This window comes from Balearica regulorum, chromosome 4, assembly GCF_011004875.1.
Source record: "Balearica regulorum gibbericeps isolate bBalReg1 chromosome 4, bBalReg1.pri, whole genome shotgun sequence".
In the NCBI taxonomy this organism is placed as follows: domain Eukaryota; kingdom Metazoa; phylum Chordata; class Aves; order Gruiformes; family Gruidae; genus Balearica; species Balearica regulorum.
In genome coordinates this window covers 46,616,336-46,639,467 of record NC_046187.1, presented here as the reverse complement: position 1 = coordinate 46,639,467, position 23,132 = coordinate 46,616,336, and the positions used below count along the sequence as shown (strand labels likewise).

Here is a 23,132-nt window from a genome sequence, read left to right as displayed (position 1 = left end):
AAAGTCATCGTCCTCTTCCAACGCTTTCGTACCGGAACACACCATCCTTCAGCCTAGTTATACCAGACGCAGACGTCTTTTGCCAAGCTGTAAGAAAAACTTCCCTAGTAAGCTGTCGTCCTAGATTTGTAAGGTATTAAGTGATGCACGCTGCAGTGCCCATGCTCTTCTCACTTCACTGTGCCCTCCCTGTAACTTGTGCCCGCATGTACAGCATTCCCACCGCCCTCACCGGGGCTGTGTATGAATTACTGTGGCACAGGCAGTCCGGAACACCCGAGCGATGCCACGGAAATTGCTCCAGGCGGCGGGGGGGGAGGAAGCACCGACGCGGCAGGCCGTGAAGCGAGGGCCCGGGCCGTGCCGTGGCACCGCGGGCAGGGGCAGGGGCGAGGAGGGAGGTGCGGCGGCGAGGCGGGACACGGCGGGCCGAGGCCCTAGCGCCCGCCGGACGGCGCGGACGGTGGGAGGGCGGGCGGAGGAGGCGGGCTCGGCACACGCACACGGCCGCTCCCGCCGTGCTCGGCTTAAATAGGGCGGCGCCGGGAGAGCCGTGTACAGCTGTGGTTGTTGTTGCCGCTGCCGCCGGGAGGTGAGCGGGGCTCGGGGGTGCCGCTGCCGCCCGGGGGCGGGAGACGAGGCCGCGGGCCCGGCCGCGCTGAGGGGCGGCGCAGGGCCGGGGGCTGTCAGGAACGCGCCGCCAGCAACCAGCCCGGCCGCCGCTGAGGCGGGTTGGCTCCGCCGGGGCCTGCCGGAGCCGCTGCTGCCCGGCCCCTCGCCGCGGGGCCGGGGCGGCCCGCGCGGCCGCTGTCATCTGCGGGGCCGGGCGGTTGGCGGTGAGGGGCGGCGGGTGCCGGCGGGGCGGTCCTGCCGCCGGTCCCCTCAGGCTGGTTCTCTGGGGCTGCGGGGTTTTTGCCTTCCGCCCCGCGGTGGGATCGGCGTCCCCTGGAACCGGCTTGGCTTCTACTCGGCACAGAAGCCTTCAGGAAAGCGTAGCCGGCTCTCTCCGGCCTCCCCTCAGTGCTGCGGCAGCTCTGGCTGGCAGGGCATTGTTCTGGCTCCAGAGCTGCCCTCTCCCCCGGCCCGGGGTAAACAGCTCGGGCCGCAGGGTGGTCGCCCCAGCCGGCCCTGCTCCCGGAGAAGCGAAGCCCTGCGCTGGCCGGCCGCTGAGCCAGGCAGCGGACTGGGGAGCGCAGGGCTGCGTCTTAACTTGAGGGATTTAGTGTTTAGTTGCTGGACCTTGTCTTCAAGTAGGTTGGTCTTAAGGGCGCGAGTGCAGCATGTACTCGAAGCTGCTTGTTTTCTTTTTAAGCAGTTAAGAGCATGCATGGAAATGTAGTGTGAGGCAAAGTGGCCTAAAATGGAAGGTTGAGTGACTTTGACTTTGCAGGCCTCCTCCCTGCTGTTAGGTAGGACCTGCAGTGCTACAGCGCAGGGATTTAGTTTGGTTACATGATGCTTTTGTTCTAGGGTACATACATTTCTTGTTTCTGTTGAACAGGAATTGCAACACTTGAAGCCTTCTGAATTTCTAAAGGGCATGTCTGTGAGCTGTCTGGGGTATTAGAGATACCCGCTTGGACCTAGCAATACATGTAAATGTATGCCTTGCTTGGGTTAGAGTCTGAGGTAGGATGGTCAGGTCCTGTGATAGGAAAGTATGGCATCTAAAGAAACTGCTATTGAAGCCCCATCATTCTATATCTGTACCAGGACCATAGAGTTATTCCATGTGGTGTTAGCGGATTTCTTTTCATCCACGTTGCGTTACAGGAAACCGTGCAATCTCCTGAGCCTGCTCAGGAGTGTTTGTATTCACCTCTCTGCTTTGGAACATGCTCTCAAACTCATGGGCTTGAGACTTCTCAGCTGAAGAGATTTGGATCAGGTTTCTTGGATCAAGAAATTCTGAGTGTAAGAAGGCATTGAATTTACTGAAAAAAAAAACTTTTCCTCTTGCAACAATAGCAGTATTAATAATGCAAAAACTGAAATACAAAGTTTCTCATGGAACCATATTGTTACTGCCTGATTGTTTGAAGTCCAAGAATATCTAGCTTGCTTGTAGTAGAATATGAAAATGTCTGAGGATGGCTGATGGAGATAATATAAAGCTTGTAATTACAAGTAGCTGTTGTGTATAGTGTACTCAATTCAAGGTCTTGAGCAAATGGCCTTAGCCTATTTTGAGGACTGCGTGATTATAATGAATTTAAAAGGCAGGTTCTAAATTTGGTAGATGTTCTTTTACAATTACAAATCAGCCAACAAGGGGTTGGAAGTAAGTCTTCAGTTCTTGAGAAGCAAACCCCCAAGTAGCCTTTTGCTTCAAGGGCAAGTACAAGGTTGGTATCGGTGAAAAACAAGACCAGTAATTCAAAATTGAAGGAAAGAACTTCGAAATACTTATTTGGGTAAGTGATTCTCCTGTTTCTTAAGTAAAATCTTTGTAGCTGGTTCTCCTACCTCATTGTTCCACCAGAAATTAATCTCACATGGAATTTCTTGGAAGAGAGAGAAGTGGGTTATACCTTCTCTGTTCTAGGTGTGTTGATCTCCAGTGGGGAAGAGTAAAAGGTTTCTTTTTTTTTTCCCCCTCCAAGAAAACAGCATTTTAACTGATATGAGTAACAGAAGATAGTAGTAGACTTTTGTGGTTTTTTTTCTAAATATTGGTAATATAGTTGATTGAAATGGGTTGGCTCCAAAAGGCTAATGGCACAAAATTTTTCAAGTGTGCAGCAGAGAGGTGTTCTGGCCCAAGGGGACACATTGCTTGATAAATTGGGCTTCTGGTAGTCCAATCAGTAGACTGTCTGCCATATCCTACTTCCCTGCTGTGCTAAATAAGTTCAGATATGTTAAAATATTAAAACATTTTAAATATAACCAGTGGTAACTCCACAGAAATCCTCACAAATAAGAGGGGAGATTTTTTTTAATTGGTAAAAGGTTCTGTTTGGGAACACAGTGCCCACAATGCCGTGTGGCTCAAGGAAGCACTGCTGTACAGCACTGACCTTTACAGGTGTTAGGCTGAACCCTGGCTGCAGATGGGGGGGCTTGCATTTCTGCAGGTCCCGCCTGACTCCTGAAACAAGGACACTTGATAACACAAGGCTTCTGCTCTGTCTTGCTGCCTTTCATGCTGCAAGTTACTCATTTACAGAGAGTAAAATATAATGGTAAAATACTCTTTTGGTTAGGATTTGAATCTTAGTAGTACTAGTAGTTTGTCCAAAACTGACTGAAAACAGCTTGCACGGTTTTATAGAGATTTACAGGAAAGATGTTTTTTGTTTTTGTAGTTGGACTGCTTAAGGCTTATAGCAGAAGTGCATGATGTCCTGTTTGCAGAAAAGGCTTCTGTTCTTTGTAGGAATTACTGTTCTTAAACCTGGACCCCCTAAGCTTTTTAGGGTGATACTTCATGTGCCTTGTTTTGGAACTTGGCCTCTGCAGTTGGGCTGCATTAATAGCCTGGTGAGGATGGATTAGTTTCCTAGGAAAGCTAGAAGAAAATGCTTGCTGTCACTGACTCAGAGGAAATATAGGGATACCTTAATACCTAAGGCCAAGAGGTTGCTTGGTTTGTCTTACTTGTTCTTGTGATGCTGGTGTTAGGAGGTCACTCAGTGAACCAGTTGCTTCTTGTCAGTACTTACTGATCAGTCCAGTCTCAGTGTTAAGGGTTATGATTTTTTAAAACCTCCCAAATGTAAACACTCTCTAGTGTGATGCAATGTGGCTTAGTGTGCCTGACCCTGGTTGCTTTCTGCTAGACTTCAGGTGACAGAAGTATGAGTAAGGAACTCATTCTTGCAGAGTATCAGGTGAGCACTTGAAGCACGTGTTAACTTCATGTTGCATACTGGGTTTCCTGAATAGTAGCCCTTTCCTGGGAGGAGTAGAATGAATAGGTCGATATGATCTACTCAAGCTGTTAATGCCACAAGCAAACTGCTGGTTTGTAGCAATTTGCTTCTGTAGGGTGATTATATTTTTTCTCTAAACTGTATTTGGATTGAGGTTAAATTAAGAGAGTAGTGCCATGATGTACTTGCAAATCAGAGTTGTAGGGATGCAATTCTAATGGATAGTAATTTAGGCTGTAAAATAGACATTTATAAGCATCTTCTGTGGTCTTTGAAGATGAGAAACAGATAAGATTGTTTAGTGACATGTTATGTGTGTATAGACATAGATCAAAGAAAACTCACATTGATCACTCTCAAGGGTTTTAGTGGGAAGTACCAGTTTTCCTTAATATACAGGGTTACCAAAAGCTGCTGGAGGACTGTAATTGCACAAAAGGCACTGAGCAGGTTCTTGTCATGTGGTTCAGCTCCTGAACTTGAATAAACTCCAGTGACCTCACTCAGATTACTTGTTGGACATCATTAAGAGGCAAGAATCCAGGTGTTGTTCTATTTGATTGAAAGAGGATTGCAGCCAAAAGTCTGAGGACAGGGCTGTGACTTTCATTGTAGCTGGGACATCAGTATCAGATGTAGTGCTCCCTAAAGGTTGCAGCAAGAGTCTTAACTTCAATTGCAGTTTATGAAGTAAATCACCGTGGCCTAAGTGATGGGGCTGAATCCAGCTTCCAGGCTTCTTCCCTCTGGTCCTGCCTTGTCCTGAATGCAGGAACAGAAACTGAACCAGCAAAGACACCCTGAACAACTGGATGATGCCCTGTGGTTGCTCAGAGCCAGACTGGGGGGATTTGGAGGTAGGGGGTGAATACTAAGGACCTGTTGGTTCCTCTCTGTGCATGGGATGGGTTCCTCACTAACAGCTTTAGTTCTTCTGTCTACTGTTGCAGGAAAGTGAATCTGTCAGTTACTGCTTCAAAAGGAAGGTTCCAGGGCTCTGAAGGCTGGCTAGGCAATATAGGTGATTCTAGGTAAGATGAGATGTTTAGTTTTTTATTTGGGAGAGGAGGCAGGGGCAGAGTAGTGGATTAGACAGTTCAACAGTACTTGGTTTGTTTGGGAAAGTCCTTTGTGGCTGAGGAGAGACTGTCACGTCATACATGACAGGCTGTACCACAGGAGGCATCTTGCTGGTGTATTCATGTTATGTAAGGCTTCAACTGAGGATTCTCCTTTATAGCCTAGGTAGAATGAGAATCTACCTCCTTTGCTGTATCTTGAGGGTGGCTGTGGTTTCCCTGCTGGTTATGGTTTGGCTCTGTCACAGGCTCTTGCAAGACCTCAGTCAAGTTACTACCTTGACTGCAGGGTAGGGGGAGAAATTGCATGCACTTTGGAGTTGTGTGCTTAAGGTGTAGTATTACAACAGTCCATCCCTTCCCCAGCTGTGCTGTCTGATTTTCTTCTGTGACCTAATGGCTATCTGGGCATCCAAACAAAAGTTGATCTTGATGAGAACTAGCATCAGAACTAACCTAGGAAAAAGGTGTTTGCCAGATCACCTCCCTAGTGTGGCTACACAACCAGATGAGTGCCTAGCCAGCACAAAGAGGGTTGTGGGAGCATGTTTCTGGGACAGGCTGGACTGACTCAAATTTAAGCTGATTGTAAATGCACTCTGAGATTAGGATTATGTATTTTAAGACAAAAGGCTTTCTCTTGTTAATTGCCAAAGCTATTTGTTGCACCCTCTTTTGTACTCAATAAAGGAGCTAGAACATGATTCTGCACTTAAGTCTGTCTTCATTCATCCTTTGAAAGATTTAAGTAAAACAGATCCGTGGGAACTGTGCAGCATAACCTGTAACAATAAGACAACAATGAACTGCAATGGTGGTTCCAGCATATGCTAGTGAAAACATCTTAGTGCCCTGTAGCTCATAGTAAGAGATAGGCAACTTGTCTTGTAGCTTTCTCCTGCCTGCAAGAGGCTGTAGAAATAATACAGCCATTTCTTTTATGCCACATGGTGGCCCTGCCTTTATGGTAGGTCACTGCAGTGCAAGTGTGCTGTTCGTCTAAATATTGGGATAGAGAGGAAGAAAGGCCATTGGTTCTTGGGGTTGTTTTCTTTGCAATACAGAAGCTGACGGCTGCTCTCCTGTTCTCTTCCATTGCACTCGAACGATGTCTGGCTATGGATAGACAATAGGCAGGCTGCTGCCCGCTGTAAATAGCCCATTGTACACTGAGAGTAGGAGCAGCAAAGAACGGCGGAGTCCTGCCAACTTGGGTCGTTGCCTTGAGATACTGGCTCTGCTGTAAAGAATGAGTCTTGGGTGCTGCGGGGTATGTGTGAGCAGAGGGCTGGCTTTGTCTGAGTCATGCAGAACTCCTTAACTGAATTGATATGAGTTCAGAGGGATGCTTTCCTGGGCTGGACTTTGGGAACTGCTGTTGCTGTGGAGGTGGCCAGGACAGGTAGTTATCAAGCAACTTTGCCCTGTTACTAATATTTGTCTGGTATTGTTTCTACCCTCATAAACAAATAAAGGTTTGCTGCTTGTATTGAGGAAAAAGTGCCTTGATCTCAAATGTTGTCCATTCTGCTCCAAGTTTTTTGCTACATGTAGCAACCTGAGTATCAGACTGGTACTTCTCTTACCCCAGATCCTCTTTCTTTGGGCCTCCAGCTGTGACTTCCAATTACTTGCTGTGCCCTGTATTGCACTGGGGCTGAGTTTGATTCCATTCCTTGTGATCTGGATCCTGTCTGGATGAGAAGCAATTGCAGGACCTGAGTTTGTGAAGAGAGCACAGCTTTTTTGCTTGTCTTGAGTGAGCAGACTTAGCTGGGTCCTTCCCTGAGGAAAAGGACTGAAAGCCAGATCCTAGCTCCACTGGGAAGAGCTTTTTATATCTCAATCTAAAGGCTCTAAGCTGTTCTCCTTGGTCATGGTAAAGACCCTGGGCATCTGATGTGATTGGACCATGAGCCAAGTAAATATTGAGATGAATCAAAGAAGGCTGGGAGGCCTTGAAGCCCCCTTTCTTGGTGGGGCATATTTGGATGCATATGTTAAGAATGTGTATTTATTCTCCCTGTTGCATCTGGCTTTGTCTTAAATACAGAAGACAAGAGTTGATATGACTTAGCAGATAGTGTTAAAGCTAGGAATTGCTTAGTCTTGCAGAAAGCTCTCCCTAACCTTGTTTTTTGTGCTGATGAGGCAGAAGGTGTAATAAGTCATCCCTCAATATAAACCCAAGTAGTAAAATATATCATTACATAACTGATAACTTGCAGTATAACTGCTCAAGAAAGGTTTTATGTTACAGGCTCCTCTAAAACAACTGGTCAAGGAAATGAAAAGTAGTGATGTGCATCCCTTCTCTTCACCTAGGCTGAAATGGTAGCAGATCCTTGAGTAAAATGGGACTCACGTGAAGGAAATGATCATGTTTATTTCAGTTCTTGTTAGCTGTAATGGCACCACAGCCTTTTGAAAGTGTAACTCTCTAATTACATTGCATTCCTAAATCATACAGTGTGTGTATCATGACTAATGCAGAGAGGACAGCAAGTATCTGTTTTAAAAGGTGCTTGTTGTGGGGCTTGAGGAGGAAAGAGCTAAGCTTGCTTTTAGCCCTTAGGTACATTATAGCCCCCTTTTTCTAGTTTCATAACATGGTGTCTGATATACCCAAAATTAACTTGTAAGCCAAGACTGCCTTGTGAAATGACTTTTTTACTCTTACTGCTCATCTGTGAATAGTAGAACTTGAGATAGTTTTCATGCCTGCAATGCTAATGACCATGATTTGATGCATAAAAGCAACAGCATGGTAATCCTAGCTATTAAGTCAGTACTTTATTTTTTTAAACTTTTTTTATGCCAAGGGAAGATGAAGGGGTTCCTTGTTAATATTCCAGTTCTTCTCTACCTTCCATTACTACAGCCCAGTGTGTTGTGGGCTTTGAGTGTGTTCTGCTGTGTATCACAGTGCAAATAATCAAAAGGCATTTCTGTAGTGGCCCTGAACTATATATGTGGGTGATGCAGTCCCGTACCCTGAGGCTATGCCATAAGAGCAAAGGAGGAGGAGGATGACGGGCAGTGCCTGCAGGCTGGGGAGCTATTGATGGGTCCAGGACTCTTCCAGAGATGGAACTCAATTCCATCCTGATGCTGTCCCCATCCATGACCTTACTTCAGCCTGTCCTGCTAATGTTGTGAAACTGTGGGCCTTTGAACTATTTCTTATGGCTTTTGCTACAAAGAGCAAAAAAAAAAAATCTTGTCCAAATACTGGTTAGACTTTTTGAGAACTAGGCAACTCTTGTTGTAACTGATTGCAACAGTGAAGATTTCAAGGGCAGACTGTAAACTAGAAGTTTTCCTATAGAAATATGAAATTTTAGCCTGGTATAGTTGGCTTTAAAATGAAGAAGCATATAATTCTGCCTGTTTGGATTTCAGTGCCTCATACACTGCTGCAGGATGGCAGTGTAGCATTAAGCAGCACGTTCTAGCTATTTAAACGCACATTTTGACATTCTTTAGGTCTTTCTGTTTAATTTTATTGTCCATGGGAAATGGCCGGATCGAAATTATCCGAGTAAATACATCTCGGCGTTGCTTTCCCCCTGCCCTCCCCACGCCGGCAGCGGCCATTGTCAGCTGTCCCTGGGCGGCGTGAGGCTGAGCCGGTGACAGGCGCCCGTGAGCGGCGCTGCCGGGCGGGCCGGGCCGGGCCGGGCCGGGCCCTTCAGCCGGCGGTGGGGTGACTGGGCGCGGGCCGCCATTGGCCCCGGGCGGGCCGGCTGCCTGCTGCTTACCTCTCACCTAGTGGGCAGGAGCTGGTGGGTCTGGCATGTGACAAACGTCCCGGGAGACCTTGGCTGTAGAGGAGAGCACCAGCTGAGCTGACTGCAATCCCCTCACCCACCCCCACCCCCACCCCCCCCCGCAGCTGGTTCATGCTGTGGAATATCCATGTCAGTGAGCGCTGGTGGGGAGCAGCCTCTTTCGGCTCTTCCTTCTGTGTGAACGTGACAAATCAAATGTGCTTCCTGTGCTTGATTATATTGCTGTGTGCTGCTGCCCTGGGCCTCCTTAGAGGCTGCTTTAGTCTGCTTCATGATCAGAGATAATCGCTGGGAGAAATAGGAAGCTTGCTAGCATAGAGGAGGTATGGGAGGATATTGGCTGTGAAGGCAGCTTGCTGTAGTGAGTTTTCTGTGCACAGTTGAAGGGAGAGTAGAAAAGAGTGAGTTTATTTAATAGAGGTGAAAAATCCTGCTATGTTACTGTAAGATTGTGATGCTCCCTGTTAGGTTAATGCAGGCAAGTTAACATCTTACACTCCTGACATCTTTGTTTGATGCTTACTGTTCAGTCTTATAGTACAGGCTACTCTACAAGTGAACATTTAGCACTTGTGAAATGCTGTCCTTCAAAAAAAAAAAGGCAAAAGATTTATTAAAATGCACTCTCTGTTAAAAGCAATATTAAAACCCTGCAGAAATTGCCTCCTGTCAGCCCCACCTGTTTTTCTAGAGTATGAACCAGTAATTGCTTGCTTACATTGATGACTGAAATCTAAAGGCATTGCCTGCCTAGTGGCAGACCAAATTATTTTGATAGTGGGAAGCTAGCAGGACGAGCATACTTTGCTCTCCTACAACAGTGAATTGAAAGGAGATTGCAAATCTTTGTGTGTAACTTTATTTCATATTAACAGATTCCAGCATCAGGACAACTGCACTGAACTGCAATGCAAGCACATGAGTTGTTCAGACACCTACGAATGCCAGAACTTGGGGATGTCAGACAGTATGTGCGCACCCTTCCGACAAATACACTGATGGGCTTTGGGGCTTTTGCAGCCCTCACAACCTACTGGTACGCAACAAGACCAAAAGCACTAAAACCACCATGTGATTTAGCAATGCAATCTGTGGAAGTAGAGGTAAGTGTCACTTAATGGATGCTGCTGTTTGCTGAATTTTGAAGCCTGCAGGCAGCACTGAGAGAGACCAAACACTGACTTACATAAGTGTTTCTAAACTTGTAGTGTGGGGGGAATACATTTTAGGGCATGTTTGGTTTTGTTTTTCTGAAATATGGCTGGAACTCAGTTTTTTGGCTTTCTGAATTTGAAAACTACTTTAAGGGTTGTGGTGGTAACTAGCACATAAGAGACTGTGCTGAGAAAACTGAGTTTCTGATCCGAATGGTGGGAGGAAACTTGTGAATGTTAGAACTGTCACAGTGTAGTTCTCAATTCCTGGACGTGTGCTTCAGTGATGACCTATTAAATTAGGTCTTGGGGTCAGAGTATGTATGCTGGTGTATACTGATTAGGCTAATACTTTTCTGTTATAATACTAAGTTTATAATAGCTGACAGATGAGACTTTATATTGGGTTACAAGCATGAAGAGGGTACTAACTGTCCTCACATGGTCTGTGGAAAGATATATTAGTCCTGCCAAGAGATCCCAACCATGAAGTAAGTTGAAATTAAAGCAACCACCTGCTAAACTCTGGATATGCTAGCTTAGCTTTTGTTTTACACTTTTTAGAGGCAGACATAGAGTTGCTGGTAGGTGGTATTTTTAATAGTGAAGTCAAGTATGGAAATAGTCTGACTGGGAGGAACTGTTGCTTAGAAGTAAACATAGACAACTGATTAGATGGCTAGGGTTTCCTGAGCAGCAGTTGTATCAATTCCCCTGTTCACTACAGAATCAATATTTTTACTGCTTATTTAATTCTTTCAAGAGTGCCGCTGTATTTCTTCAGGTTAGGCAAGGTGTTTCCTTTCTTTTTGAAGGAAAGAGGCAGCTTTGAAAGGCTGTGATTTTTCAAGGGAGATAATTACAAAATGTAGTATTATAAAGCTGCCAGTCTCTTGCATTACTGCTGATAGAAATTGCCATTATAGATATTTTTATATATACCTGCAACTGAAGTCTCCCTTTACAGCACATTCTTCTGTGTGGATAGACTGCATCCAATTGTCCTGTTTCAAGTGCAATTAATATGGCTTCTTGTGCTTAAGAGCAGGTGTGACTACAAATTGATGTAAACAAATGTGGCAGAGCAGTTTGACATTTACAGTAGGTAAACTTTCATGAACTTTAGTGAAGCAAACTCCTGTCATAGCCTGAAATCAGGCACTTTCTTTGCAATGTTTCATGATAGTGAAATTGAAAAATGAAGCATTAGCTGCCCCCTCCATTCAAAAGTTCAGAGTTCAGTTACTACACTTATTTCCTAATCTTTTTCCCAGTGTGGTAACAGTAAGCTTACTGATATGTCATGTTACTGTAGCAAGTAACGGTCTAAGCTATTAGAATTAGGCAAAGGGGAAACAAAAATATGCTCTGGCAATGTGAGAATTGCAAAAAATAACTCTTTTCAAGGAACACATGTAGAGTAGGGGTCCAGAGGTTAGATCTTACTTCTCTTGGTGAGCTTTCCCAGTCCTGACAGCAGTTGCTTAGTAGGTGGAAGAGTCTTGTAGAGCAGAATGTTTTGGTGGCTGGAATAAACTAGCAGTGAAAGCTTTCCAGCTGTGGAGGGCCTTACTAGTCAGTATAGACTTCAGCAGATTTGGGGAGCTTTGCATTGGAAGATGTAAAACAGTGGCTCTTAACTGGCCATAGAACCAGGGACAAAAGCTTACTTGCTTAGACTCTTGACAGCAGTCTCAGTTTGCTGCCTTTAATTCTTCAAGCTAATTGCTCAGCACTGCTGGGTTCTGTGATTGAAATCATTGTTTGGTAGTATGAGACTTCTGTACTTAATGCATCATTGATTTGTATTCTAATTAACAGCAGATCTCTGATCACAGCAAGATAAGTGTAACAGCATTATTTTTCATTGTCTCTTCAGAAGATACATTTTAATAGGTTTTTCTACTGTCCAGTCTTCCTAAATAAAAACAGCTGAGTATTAGCATGATAAGGTGATAAGAGCTCAAACTTTGAGAACATGTTGAAATGACCAAGATCTATCCAGTTTTGTGTATTGACAGTTCAGATACAGCCCTTAATGTAATGTTGTAAACTGTACCAAACTGTAATCAAATGAGAATGTATGATTTTGAAGCAAGTTTCAAGTGTCTGTTAGAATTGATACTTTTATAACAGTAACAAGAATGTAATACAGTGCTTGGGACTCCATTTCACACTACATTTTGCTTAAATTTCATTTCACTTCATTCTCTTACTAAGATGTGTTAAGATGGATTGTCACTTCCACAGAAGAAAAATAACAAATACTGCTCTCAAGTTATGTCTTGGCTAAGCAATATAGTATGAAAAGATCTAAGGAGTAAGCAATGTGCTCCAAAAAAAGACATGGCAGAAAGCAATTCTACTTCTCTACTGTTTTAATATCTACGCTACTTGTCCATTAATGATAACAATTTTGAACTAGAAATAAGCTTCTGCCTAATTCCTACTTGTGACTTATTTCCTTGGCTTCTAAGAATTAAAGTCAGTGACTGAAGTAGGGTTTCTACATATTTTGATAATAAGTCTTCATATCTTTATATGGGAGGAAAAAGATCCTATTTATTGCTGTTCCAGGTCACCTCCCGTCTCCGAAAAGCTTTGATTTGGTAGGTGTCGTGGTTTTACCCCAGCTGGCAGCTGAGCACCACGCAGCCGCTCGTTCACTCCCCCCCCATCAGGATGGGGAAGAGAATTGGAAAAGTTAAAGTGAGAAAACTCGTGGGTTGAGATAAAGACAGTTTAATAGGTAAAGCAAAAGCCACGCACACAAGCAAAGCAAAACAAGGAATTCATTCACCACTTCCCATGGGCAGGCAGGTGTTCAGCCATCCCCAGGAAAGCAGGGCTCTGTCATGCGTAATGGTTACTTGGGAAGACAAACGCCATCGCTCCGAACGCCGCTGCCCCCTCTCTCTTCCCCCAAGCTCCTTATAAACTGAGCATGACGTCATATAGTATGGAATATCCCTTTGGTCAGTTTGGGTCACCTGTCCTGTCTGTGTCTCCTCCCAACTCCTTGTCCACCCCCAGCCATCCCGCTGACAGGGCAGTGCAAGAAGCAGAAAAGGCCTTGGCCCCATGTAAACACTGCTCAGCAATAGGTCCATAGAACAAAAACATCTCTATATTATCAATGCTGTCTCCAACACAAATCCGAAACATATCCCCACACTAGCTACTATGAAGAAAAATCAATCCTCTCAGCTGAAACCAGGACAGTAGGCCAGCACCCATCACCACTCAGTGATCCATTTTAACCATCACTGAGTGAGCATAAAGATTGCACACTTAGTTTAATATTGGTACAAAGAATTACTGAAAGTATCAGCTCTTCTAGAGTAGATGCCACAACTAAAGATGTGGAGTACAATCTTTAAAGTATGCATACTGCAGTTACATTTCATTGAAAGAAACCTTCTTGTCTTCAAAGCTCCCAACCTGATTGTGCAGAGGTATAGGTGAAAAATCTTTCAGGATCCGCTTGAATCCTTTGTCTTTAGCAGGGGAGACAAGACTAATGAAGAGTAATTCTAAATAAAGTCTGACTAGTGTGAGACTGCATTGCTGAGACTCATGCTATACTCAATCATGCACTGTATTGTTAAGAATTTCTGCACTACAGTAATGGTAGAAATAGGGCGTTAGTCCTGTGTCTTGCAAAGCTTGTTGCACCCTTAATGTCTGTAACTGTAGGCATATCTGGATCTGTCTGCTTGTAGGTTGCTCCTTCCATTGGTGACTGATAGCTGAACAACTTTGACTATTGATTTGAGTGCAAGTATGTAGCTGTCAAATATATTAAATCTTGCTTTAAATCCCCAAATAATTCTATTTGGCTCAAGTTCTACTAAAGTATGTAGAAGGATAGCATATAAATAAACAGTAAGATGTCAGTATTTTCTAGTAGTAAGAGTTTGGATTTGTGACTCTGGCTTTTTCCTTCCCTTAAGACATTCAAATATGGAGAGGTATTCAACTCATGAAAACTTCTAAACCTCCTTTTATTCTCCTGATACATTACCAGAACTCTAGCTTGCTTTGTCTTCAAGAATCATTTGATTAGACACGTGCTTGTCTTACTATCAAGTGATCAATTTTAGCTGTTGTGTGCTTATCTAGGCATTAGCATGCTTAAAATTTTATGGCTGGTTTGAAAACTTAGTTATACTTCTTGCTGCTCAGACTATGCATGTTGATGACCTAAGCATCACTTGCTAGTGTACTTTTTCTCTCAGGAAAATGGGAATTGGGTCTCTTGCTTCTGAGGCATGGTGAAGCCAACAGTGTGTTTCGACATTACTGCTAATCCTAAGCAGCCTGCGTCAACAAGAAGCAAACCCATGGCTTGAACAAAAGCAGCTGTCTTATGTGACCCAAATAGGTATTGGTAGAGTAATATATGCCTCTGTTGTAGAATAAATCTGTTTCCTTCAGCTGCTGCTATTCTCAACCAATGCCAAGGTTTTACCTGATGTCCAGCACTTGCAGGAAATTGACCCATTACACAGCAACTCCCTGAGTTGCTGCAAGGGCTGCCTTACATGAGTAACCAGAGGCTGTTCTCACATTAATAAGATTTTATTGCCTGGCTCCTTAAAAACACTTTGGTAAAACTGACAAGCCTTTGGAGTGCTTACCTTTGTACTGGACAAATCTGTTCGATCCCATTCAAATAACTTGTGTGAAATCAGCCAAACATTCTGGTCCTGAGATTCAGATGTTTGGTGGTTGTAATGACCAGTGACTTTTAGAAAAGTTTGCTGCAAACAGAGCTTTCCCTGATATTGCATGAATATTCTGGATAAGGACCCTTTGGACAGGCCCTTAAAATAGTAGTTCTTGCTGCTCTCAAGCAAAATGCAGACCAACGCCATAATACTACCTAGTAGATAAGTTCAAACTGGGACTATAAGGTAAGGTCTAATTGATCTTCATATCCAGGTGTATTTCACTGCATTTCTAAGAATAATGTTGAACTCCTGGTGGTCTTATCACAAGGAGTTGGGTGTTTTTCAGTAAATTCTTACTCTAGGGCTGTTAAACTCAGTTCTTTTTCCCAAAGTAAAGTGAAATTAATACAGTAAGCAGAACCATGGAGTTGGTTAGGTTTCCCTTTACTGAAAACTCAGGAGAACTGATGGGGTATTTTAAATAGTAGTAAGTTATAGAGTTTGTTTTTTCAGAAGGATGGTGCAGCTGGTTTTGTATCTAAGCAGTGTGCTGTCTGTCTTATAAGTCTCATCCTCAGATTTGGTCAGTGCCTCAAGCCCTGCAAAACCTGGTTTTGTGGTGCTGAGTAGTAGGGTGTATAAACAAAACAGTAGTAGCTCAGATGAGGAGAAAACAAATATTTCTTGACTGTTGCCAAGGAATGGCTTAGGATATTTCACCTGACACAGGAATTGCAGCACATCAAACATTGCACTTGTTGACATTACCTATGATTGTGGTTATAAACTGCATTGTGTGATGCTCTTTCTCAGGTTAGCTCCAGAGGTGGTGAAAATGGGAAAATCTAGAAGCTGACCATGGTTATCAAAGATCTGTGAAACCAGTGCAATAAAGCAAACAGTCTTGCTTTTCTTTCCAGGCAGACACATGTCCTAGTGATTCATTCATTTCCCATAGAGTAGAGGTTGGTCTGAGTGCAAGTATGCTCTTGAGTTTCTAGTGTTAGGAATTTTTAGAAGTAAGCCCGTCATTAACTTGTTATGGGTCACGTTCACAGTGTACCTTTCTGCTTACCGCTAAAGGAGTGGCAAGTACTGCATTACACATAGTGTTTTACTCAACCAAGTTAGACTTGTTTTAAGTGTTAAAATATTTTTTCTTTTCTGATATGCCTCTAATGTGCTAGCTCCTTTCTGTGGACGCAGACAATGTGACATCTCTTGCAGATAAACCTGTGGTTAGTTTATACATGAATAGATGCTCTCTGGTCTTCCGGGGTACTTTGAAAACAGGGAAATAAAGCAAGGGCTGGGAAGAGCCTATGATTGCATATGAATAGGTCTTTGTTGTGAGTGATGACACAATTCAGACACAGATTTAGTTAGTCCAGGATTTAACTTTGTGAAAGAGCCAGGAGTTGACTTCAATCACTGATAGAGAATCTTATGCAATGTTTACCCAAGACCCTCTGTTTAACCAGCAAGGTTGTTCCTGCTAAGAACTTGCTTGTAGGTGTCTGTCATTGTAGCAGGACTAATAAATGTGGCCGAATAGTATTTGCATAACTGCAGTTTGTGAAACTTGATCAATATAAAATGAGATTACTTTTTAAAAAAAAAGGTATGTTAAAACTACAAACTCTTAAATGCTTGTATTGACTTCCAGTTGTAGAAAAAGCTAACCTGCTGAAAACAGTGATTTTAGTCCTCAAGGTAGTATTGTCTTGACTGTCTCTAACTAGATCAGGAGGAAACTCTTTTGTAAGATGGAACTTAAAAAATTAGTCCTTTAATCCAATTTAGTCTGGTACAGAGTATTTTAATTATGAGAACACTTGTTTAGGGTGTTGTTGACCACCCTTAAAATCATTTAGGTTTTAAAACCACAGTTTGAAGTGTGATTATATTTTCTAATCTTAATTAGAAAAGATTAGGATCTCGGCATTAGTGTTGTATCTAGAGAGCTCTGAGGCTGGAGTGATTTAGAAAGCTTGATGGCATTAATTATGCTATATACTGCAATAATAGAGTAAAACATTTCTTAAGAAAAACCCTGTGTCCAGTAAGGAGTGTCAAAGGGCTTTTTGTCATTCTTTGCTCTGTGCCTTCATAGGTAGCTGAGGAATAAGATTTTGCCTGACAGGTTTTAAGTAATACAGGTAACAGTCTGACTCCTTAAACAATGTTCTGGGAAACCTTGCAGATCTCTCCCCGGTGGTGAAAAGAACTGAAGTTCTCAAGCAGAATTTACCAAGGTTCATAACAAACTTAATGGATGTGGTGGTTTTATTTCTTCAGGTTTGTTTATAACCAACAAGTGTCTAACCTTTCTAATTTGTTTTCTTAGGGTGGTGAGCATGCTCGAAGGTCCTCTCTTCTTAACAGTGATGAACTGATGATTTACTACTACGATGATGTGAGAACAGTTTATGACATCTTCCAAAGGGGTGTGCAAGTATCAAGTAAGTCTAAAATTACAGATAACTTTTTTCAACAATATGTCAAGAACCAAAGGTCTCGGCTCTGTTGAAATACAGTTGGTGATAGGGGATGTCTACCCAGCTGTATGATAAATGTATTGGGTGTGAGCTTTCTTGAAGGCAAATTTAACTGTGACCTCTTGTGAAGCAGAGTTGTGTGAATAAAGCCAGTGCTGTGTTCCTTAGCCTAAACCAACCTTGTTGTCTCTGTCTTTCCCCAGCTTCCTTCCCTGCCTCCCTCTAAAAAAACAGTTTGTCTTCTGAAGGTGTCTGCAAAGAATCTAGACACCAGGAGTGTAGTTAGCGTGGTGTCAGGGGTTAAATTTTGAGTAACTTTTGATTATTGTTTTTAGATAATGGTCCATGTTTAGGTGTTAGAAAACCAAACCAGCCGTATGAATGGATCTCCTATAAAGAGGTATGTTGTCTCTCTAATGTAGTGCTAGACCTGCTTTTGCTTGCTGAAACCACTGGTACAACATCCAGTAATGTGATACAACAAATATTAATTATTTATAGATGTCTTAAAGTAGTAGCAGAATATTGCAGAAAGGCTCTGGTTCCTGTTAGAGTATTTTAAAGAAACAGCCTCAAATATGTACAATGGGTTAAGAGTATTTCCTGCACTTGGTTTATTAATGGTTTTATTTCAGATTTTTTTTGTGGTTATCTTGGCAGCTTTTAGCATCTCATTGCTGAATTGTTTAGAACTTGGACACTGCCCCTGAAGGGCTGCAGCTTTAAAGTAGTATTCAGGGACTCAAACTGCTACTACTTTAGGTACTTGCTTCTGAGAGGCTCATTCTACACTAGGAAAAGTCCTGTCTACAGATGTTACTTTAGCTTCTTGACAGTTTGTCTCCATAGTGCTGGATGATGGTTGCATAGGGTGTTAACAGATATGCTTCTAACTAGTAGCATGCTCCTTCATGATTGCTAAAAATACCTTTATGCAAATCTTTAACAGCTGTGCACTCTTAGGTCATTTCTGATTTAATCAGAAATCAGTTACTGTTTTCGAATTTGCATAAATCTTGCCTATTGCATGCTGCAAAGGTCATTAACCACCTTTTGTAGTAGCAGACCTCACTTTTCCAAGGTGATTTTGCTGGGCACTTATTAGGTACAACCTCTCTAAGTTTTTCTTTGAGTCATGTGACTAACATGGATTCAGGTCATGTGCTATATGGGAAGAATTTAGAGAGTTGCCTTCCCAAGCTTTGTTTATAGAACTAGCTGGGTTTGCCTTGTTATTCTCCCCCTTTTTGAAGGGACAAATGCTATTCCCACAGGCAGTGAACAAAGCAGAAGAATGGCATATGTAGTAGTTGTGATTGGAATGATTTAGTATTATATTTCTGCTTAAAGTCACTTCCGGGGTTTAATACAGATAAAACAAAGCTTATGCAAGCTTGACATTTAAACTTACTTTCAAGTCCAACTGATTTAAGTGTCTCTACACCTGCACTCAATATGCAACAGAAGTATCTGCAATCAGTGCAGTGTAATGGCACTGCGGTGTCAGAACACATCTGAAATAGCCTAGAAAACTTCTGTCTACTCCATCCCAGTTATTGGCCTTTTTTGTAAGACTTTAGGTAAAATAATGTTGAAGGGTATATACCGATAAACTTGCTCTCAAATTTTTTTGTCATCTTTTTTTGCCCCTCCAGGCTTCAGACAGAGCTGAGTATGTGGGCTCTGCATTACTCCACCGAGGCTTCAAACCATCTCATGCTCCATATATAGGAATCTTTTCACAAAACAGACCTGAGGTAATTTGACTGTGTGTGTTGGTGGTCTGTCTGTTATTGAAGTGTCTCACTCTTACATCTGTTGCTTTTTGGCAATGTACTGAGTTCTCCTATTGAGAGTCCATTTGGCGTTGGGAAAAGGCTAAAGGCTGACACTGTAGACCCAGAAGCTGTAGACATGGCATCTTTAGCTAAGAACCAAAACTGATAACTGACACACCTGTTAGTGTCTTATATTGTGGTTTTGCTCCCAGACCTGAATGCAGAAGTCTAGAGAGCAGGAAGAGAATTAAGGAATCAAGAACAGCTTAACTCATTTTCTTCTCTTCTTTCCAGTTAGAGGAGGGCTGCTTAATGGGAAGTTAATGTGGTGCTTAGTGAATGTAATCACCATTTGCTTTCTCTTAAAGTGATGTTGGAGTACAAGGTAATTGAAAGAGGTTAGAAGTCAAAGGAAGTGTTTAAACCCTTCAAAACTCAAAGAAACAGTGATTAAATATTTGGACAAATAGAAGAAGTAATAGCTCTATCTCTGCAGAGGCCCTGGGCATAAAGACTCTGGGAAGGAGAACTGCTGATGAAGGCAAAAATTGAAAATTAATTGCAGTTTAATAAAGGGGCAGAAAGACTAAAGTGATGTAATTAAAGATCACCTGACAAAGCAAAATGTTACAGACCTGAGAAAACTACAAGGATATTTAGATTGATTAACTAGTGTCTGTTTTAACCCAGAAGTAGTTCTAGACTGCTGTTTCTAAATTACAAAATATTCAGTAAATACTTCTTCTCTAGACTTGTTTATTGAATCTGTTTAATAGGATTGAATTTTTCTAACCTACATTTATGTGCTTATTAGCTTGAATTGGTACTTGCTGCATTAAGCTAGCTCAATCCAAACCTGTATTAAGACAGGAGACTGGTTCTTAAGTTTTGGCAAAATACTAAATACTCCCAACTGGAAGTCATTATCTAGAGCCATCTATGGTGTTGACAGACTAGAAGTTCTATCAGTGTCTTGATTGTGCTGGACAACAACTTGCTGTTGGGTCTCTTCTGATTTGAGTTTGTCACTGAGCCTTCCCTTCTGTCATTAAAATATAAGTTGTGTGACAACTGACCTTGACTCCCTTCCTCCTCTCCAACACACACCACACAAAAAACCCAGCTAACTCTAGTCTTCTACAGATGAAGAAAAAAAACCCCAACACTTTCCAGGCTTTTAAATTTGCAGTAGTTTGGATTTTTCTGCTGGAATTCTGGTTCTAACAACTACAGTTTTATTTCTGTAACAAGACTGAGATGTCTCCAACTAGGAAGCTGTTAAATGACATGGTGTTACAGACTCTTCAGTCTCCTGTGCTTATAACACTATGAACTGGAAGTGAAAAAGGGAGCCAGATGTTAGTGTTGTGCCAGTTTGAACTGTTTATAGACATTGGGTACAAAGTCTTGACTGCTGGGTCAGTGGATTTTCTGAAGGAGAGCACAGTAGTGTGGTCTGCTCTTAGATCACAGAGACAAAATGTGCTTGAGTTGCATTGCTCCAGCAGCAGGCTTTGAATTGGATCAGGAATGAGCTGGAAAGACTTGTTTAAACCAGCAATTTTAAATCTGGGATTTTCCCTGCTGAAAACTACTGGATGGGTGTTGTGACATCCACAACATAATCACTAATTCAGACAGGAGATGATGTGAAGGTTTTGGTGTGAAATGATTCATATTTGTCAGTTCAGGGAACAACTGCTGGGAAATCCCCTAATGGGGAAAATCCTAGCATGCTACTTGCTTAAGTGTTCACTAAAAAGCCAAACTTGGCTTTATAAATAAAAACATTACTTTCTCTGAGTAACTGGAAAACAGATGATCTCTTCTGCAAGCAAGGAAGTTGTGTTTTGGATTGAGAAAACAGGACAGTTAAATATACAGTGTCCCTTAATAGAAGATCAGAGCCATGTCAGAAAACAAATTGAAACTTTCAAACTGCTGTCTGTATTAGTCCTAGTTGCTTGCTTGGACTTTAAGGAAAAAACTCTAAGTGTCAAGGTTTGATATTTGTATTTAAATGTTCTTAATTTTAGAAGCTAAAATGGAAGAAAAATGTCTTGGTAGTCCAGGAAATAAAGATGCTGGTTGTATTGAGAATGATGGTGTGCAAGAGTTGTTGGCAACTGCAACAGAAAGCTTTTATCACTGTGTGCAGCTTCTGAAGTCTACTATAGTAGACCCCCATCCTATTAAAATAACTACTAAACTTCAGGCTGCTGAACAGCAATACAGCTGCCCCTCCTTGTTATGTGTACAGGTGGATGCTATCTAAGAAGAAATATTCAGTATAACCTTTCATGGCTGGTATAGGTGTGCCTGCTTAGACTTACCAGTATTTCTAATGTCTGCATGAAAGTCTAGTTACCTGTTAGCTGGCCTTGTGCTAGTTTATAAGAAGCCTTTTTTGGACAAAAGGTGTATAACTTGCCTATTGTGTAAATGCTTTCAGAAAAATTCCCTGCATTTATGGCTGTCTCAATCAGTGGAGAACTTACTTTAGGAAACTTGCCCCTAATAAACAGCTCATAAAACTGAGATTTAGCAACTATGTTAACATAGCCTCTATATTAGATAATATATGGAATAACCAGCTGAATGACATTTAAACTAGCTAGTTACTTCACCCCCATACAATGACTAGTGTCCTCCAAAAACACTGGAAAGTGTGACAAAGTTTAGGGGTGGGAAGGGGAAGCAAAACCCTTCTTAATGCAATCCTTGTTGAATTGTAAGATCTGATAACTTTAAAGATGGATGTTTTGTTTCTGTAACTAGAACTGACTAAAGATACTGTGTCTGAGAATTTTTTTATTTGTCTCTAGGAAAAACTGAAATGTTCCAGTTCCACTGGCCTCTTATGTGTCTGGAGGCTCCCATTTCAGGAGTTGCATGCTAACCTGTATTTTGGTGTAGCTAGTTGTTTACAAACTATACCCAATAGCTACTATCTGGAAAGAGAATTGCGTGACTATCTTACCTTGATGGTACTTTGGATAAATTCAGGCTTGCTGTAAAGCATTGGCCTGCTTGCATCATACACAATGAGGCTGCAATATTCATGATGTTTGAGTACGTCATTTGTTAGTAGGCAAAGCATCACTGCAGCTTGCATGGATGTAATTGCACTTTTTATAGAAGTGTTCAGACTAGATTCCTTAAAGAATGGTTAGTCTTGAAATGCTGAGAAACTTTCTGGGGCTAGCTTTCCAAAGGACTTCTAGTTGCATGTCTGGCCATCAAATGAGATGCAGATAATGCAGAGGTAAGAATACTGTGTATATATAGATTTAATATGTGTCAAAACATGAGCAAGTTCTTCATTGATCCTATACCATGGTAATATAGAATATTGAAGGCTTTGGCTACCTCAGTAACCTAAAACCAAGAAAAAAATATTTACCTATTAACAGAAAGAGACTTTGAGTAAATGTTAACTGTTTTTCAAAAGTACTTAAAATCACTTGCAGAGGCAGAGTTGGATTCTGTGGGACTGGATTCTTTCCCATAGCTCCATATTGTTTCTTTTTTCTTCCTTCCACAGATAAAAACTTAGTAGGTCTTCAAAGTAAACAAATAATACAAACTGCCACTTATTTTTTTAGAGAGACTTGTCCAAATGAGCTCTGTCCTATTAGCTTCCTTGTTAGAATCCAAATATGAGTTTCTCTTGGACGTCTGTTATAGGCAAACAGGTAGTGACTTGAATCTTTTATTTTTGTGCAGTGGGTTATCATTGAACAAGGATGCTATGCGTTCTCCATGGTGGTGGTGCCACTCTATGATACACTGGGAACTGAAGCAATTACGTACACTGTGAACAAAGGTAGGACACTTCCAGTAGTTCAGCAACTGAATGTATGATGGCGGAGCTGACTGAGGGCAGAACTAGAGCCTTCTTTAGAAGACTCTTCCATTACCAGGTCTTGAAGCATGTATGGATCTAGTCTAAGCTCAACTTGTCATATTGATAATGTCGTTCTCTTTCATCAGCTGACTTGTCATTGGTTTTCTGTGACAAACCTGACAAGGCCAAACTTCTGCTAACCAGTGTGGAAAAGGGGGAAACTCCAATACTCAACACCATTGTTATCATGGAATCTTTTGGCATGGATCTTGTGGAACGTGGCAAAAAGTGTGGGGTGGAAGTCCTCAGCATGAGATATATAGAGGTAAGCATACTTAACCTACTTTACTGCTTTCCTTCCACTTACTTCTGGAGGAAGACGACTGTGTCTGTTGAACAGATTTTAGGACTGAACGAAATGTGGTGGATTAGTTTCA

At 42.2% G+C, this 23,132-nt stretch overlaps 1 protein-coding gene across 2 annotated transcripts in view; it reads left to right on the top strand.

Moving 5' to 3' along the window:
- Nucleotides 1–462: 462 nt before the first annotated feature.
- The window catches only part of ACSL1 (acyl-CoA synthetase long chain family member 1), a 40,924-nt gene continuing 18,254 nt past the window's right edge, over nucleotides 463–23,132 (top strand). The window contains exons 1-7 of one of the 2 annotated variants that reach the window (XM_075751976.1): nucleotides 463–592; nucleotides 9,621–9,848; nucleotides 16,920–17,034; nucleotides 17,406–17,470; nucleotides 18,726–18,827; nucleotides 22,575–22,674; nucleotides 22,842–23,020. In XM_075751976.1, the coding sequence (XP_075608091.1) occupies nucleotides 9,654–9,848; nucleotides 16,920–17,034; nucleotides 17,406–17,470; nucleotides 18,726–18,827; nucleotides 22,575–22,674; nucleotides 22,842–23,020 (756 nt within the window). In that variant the 5' untranslated portion in view covers nucleotides 463–592; nucleotides 9,621–9,653. Of the gene's footprint in view, nucleotides 593–1,805; nucleotides 1,915–9,620; nucleotides 9,849–16,919; nucleotides 17,035–17,405; nucleotides 17,471–18,725; nucleotides 18,828–22,574; nucleotides 22,675–22,841; nucleotides 23,021–23,132 lie in introns of those variants that run through there. The other variant, XM_075751975.1, reaches the window with a different exon arrangement.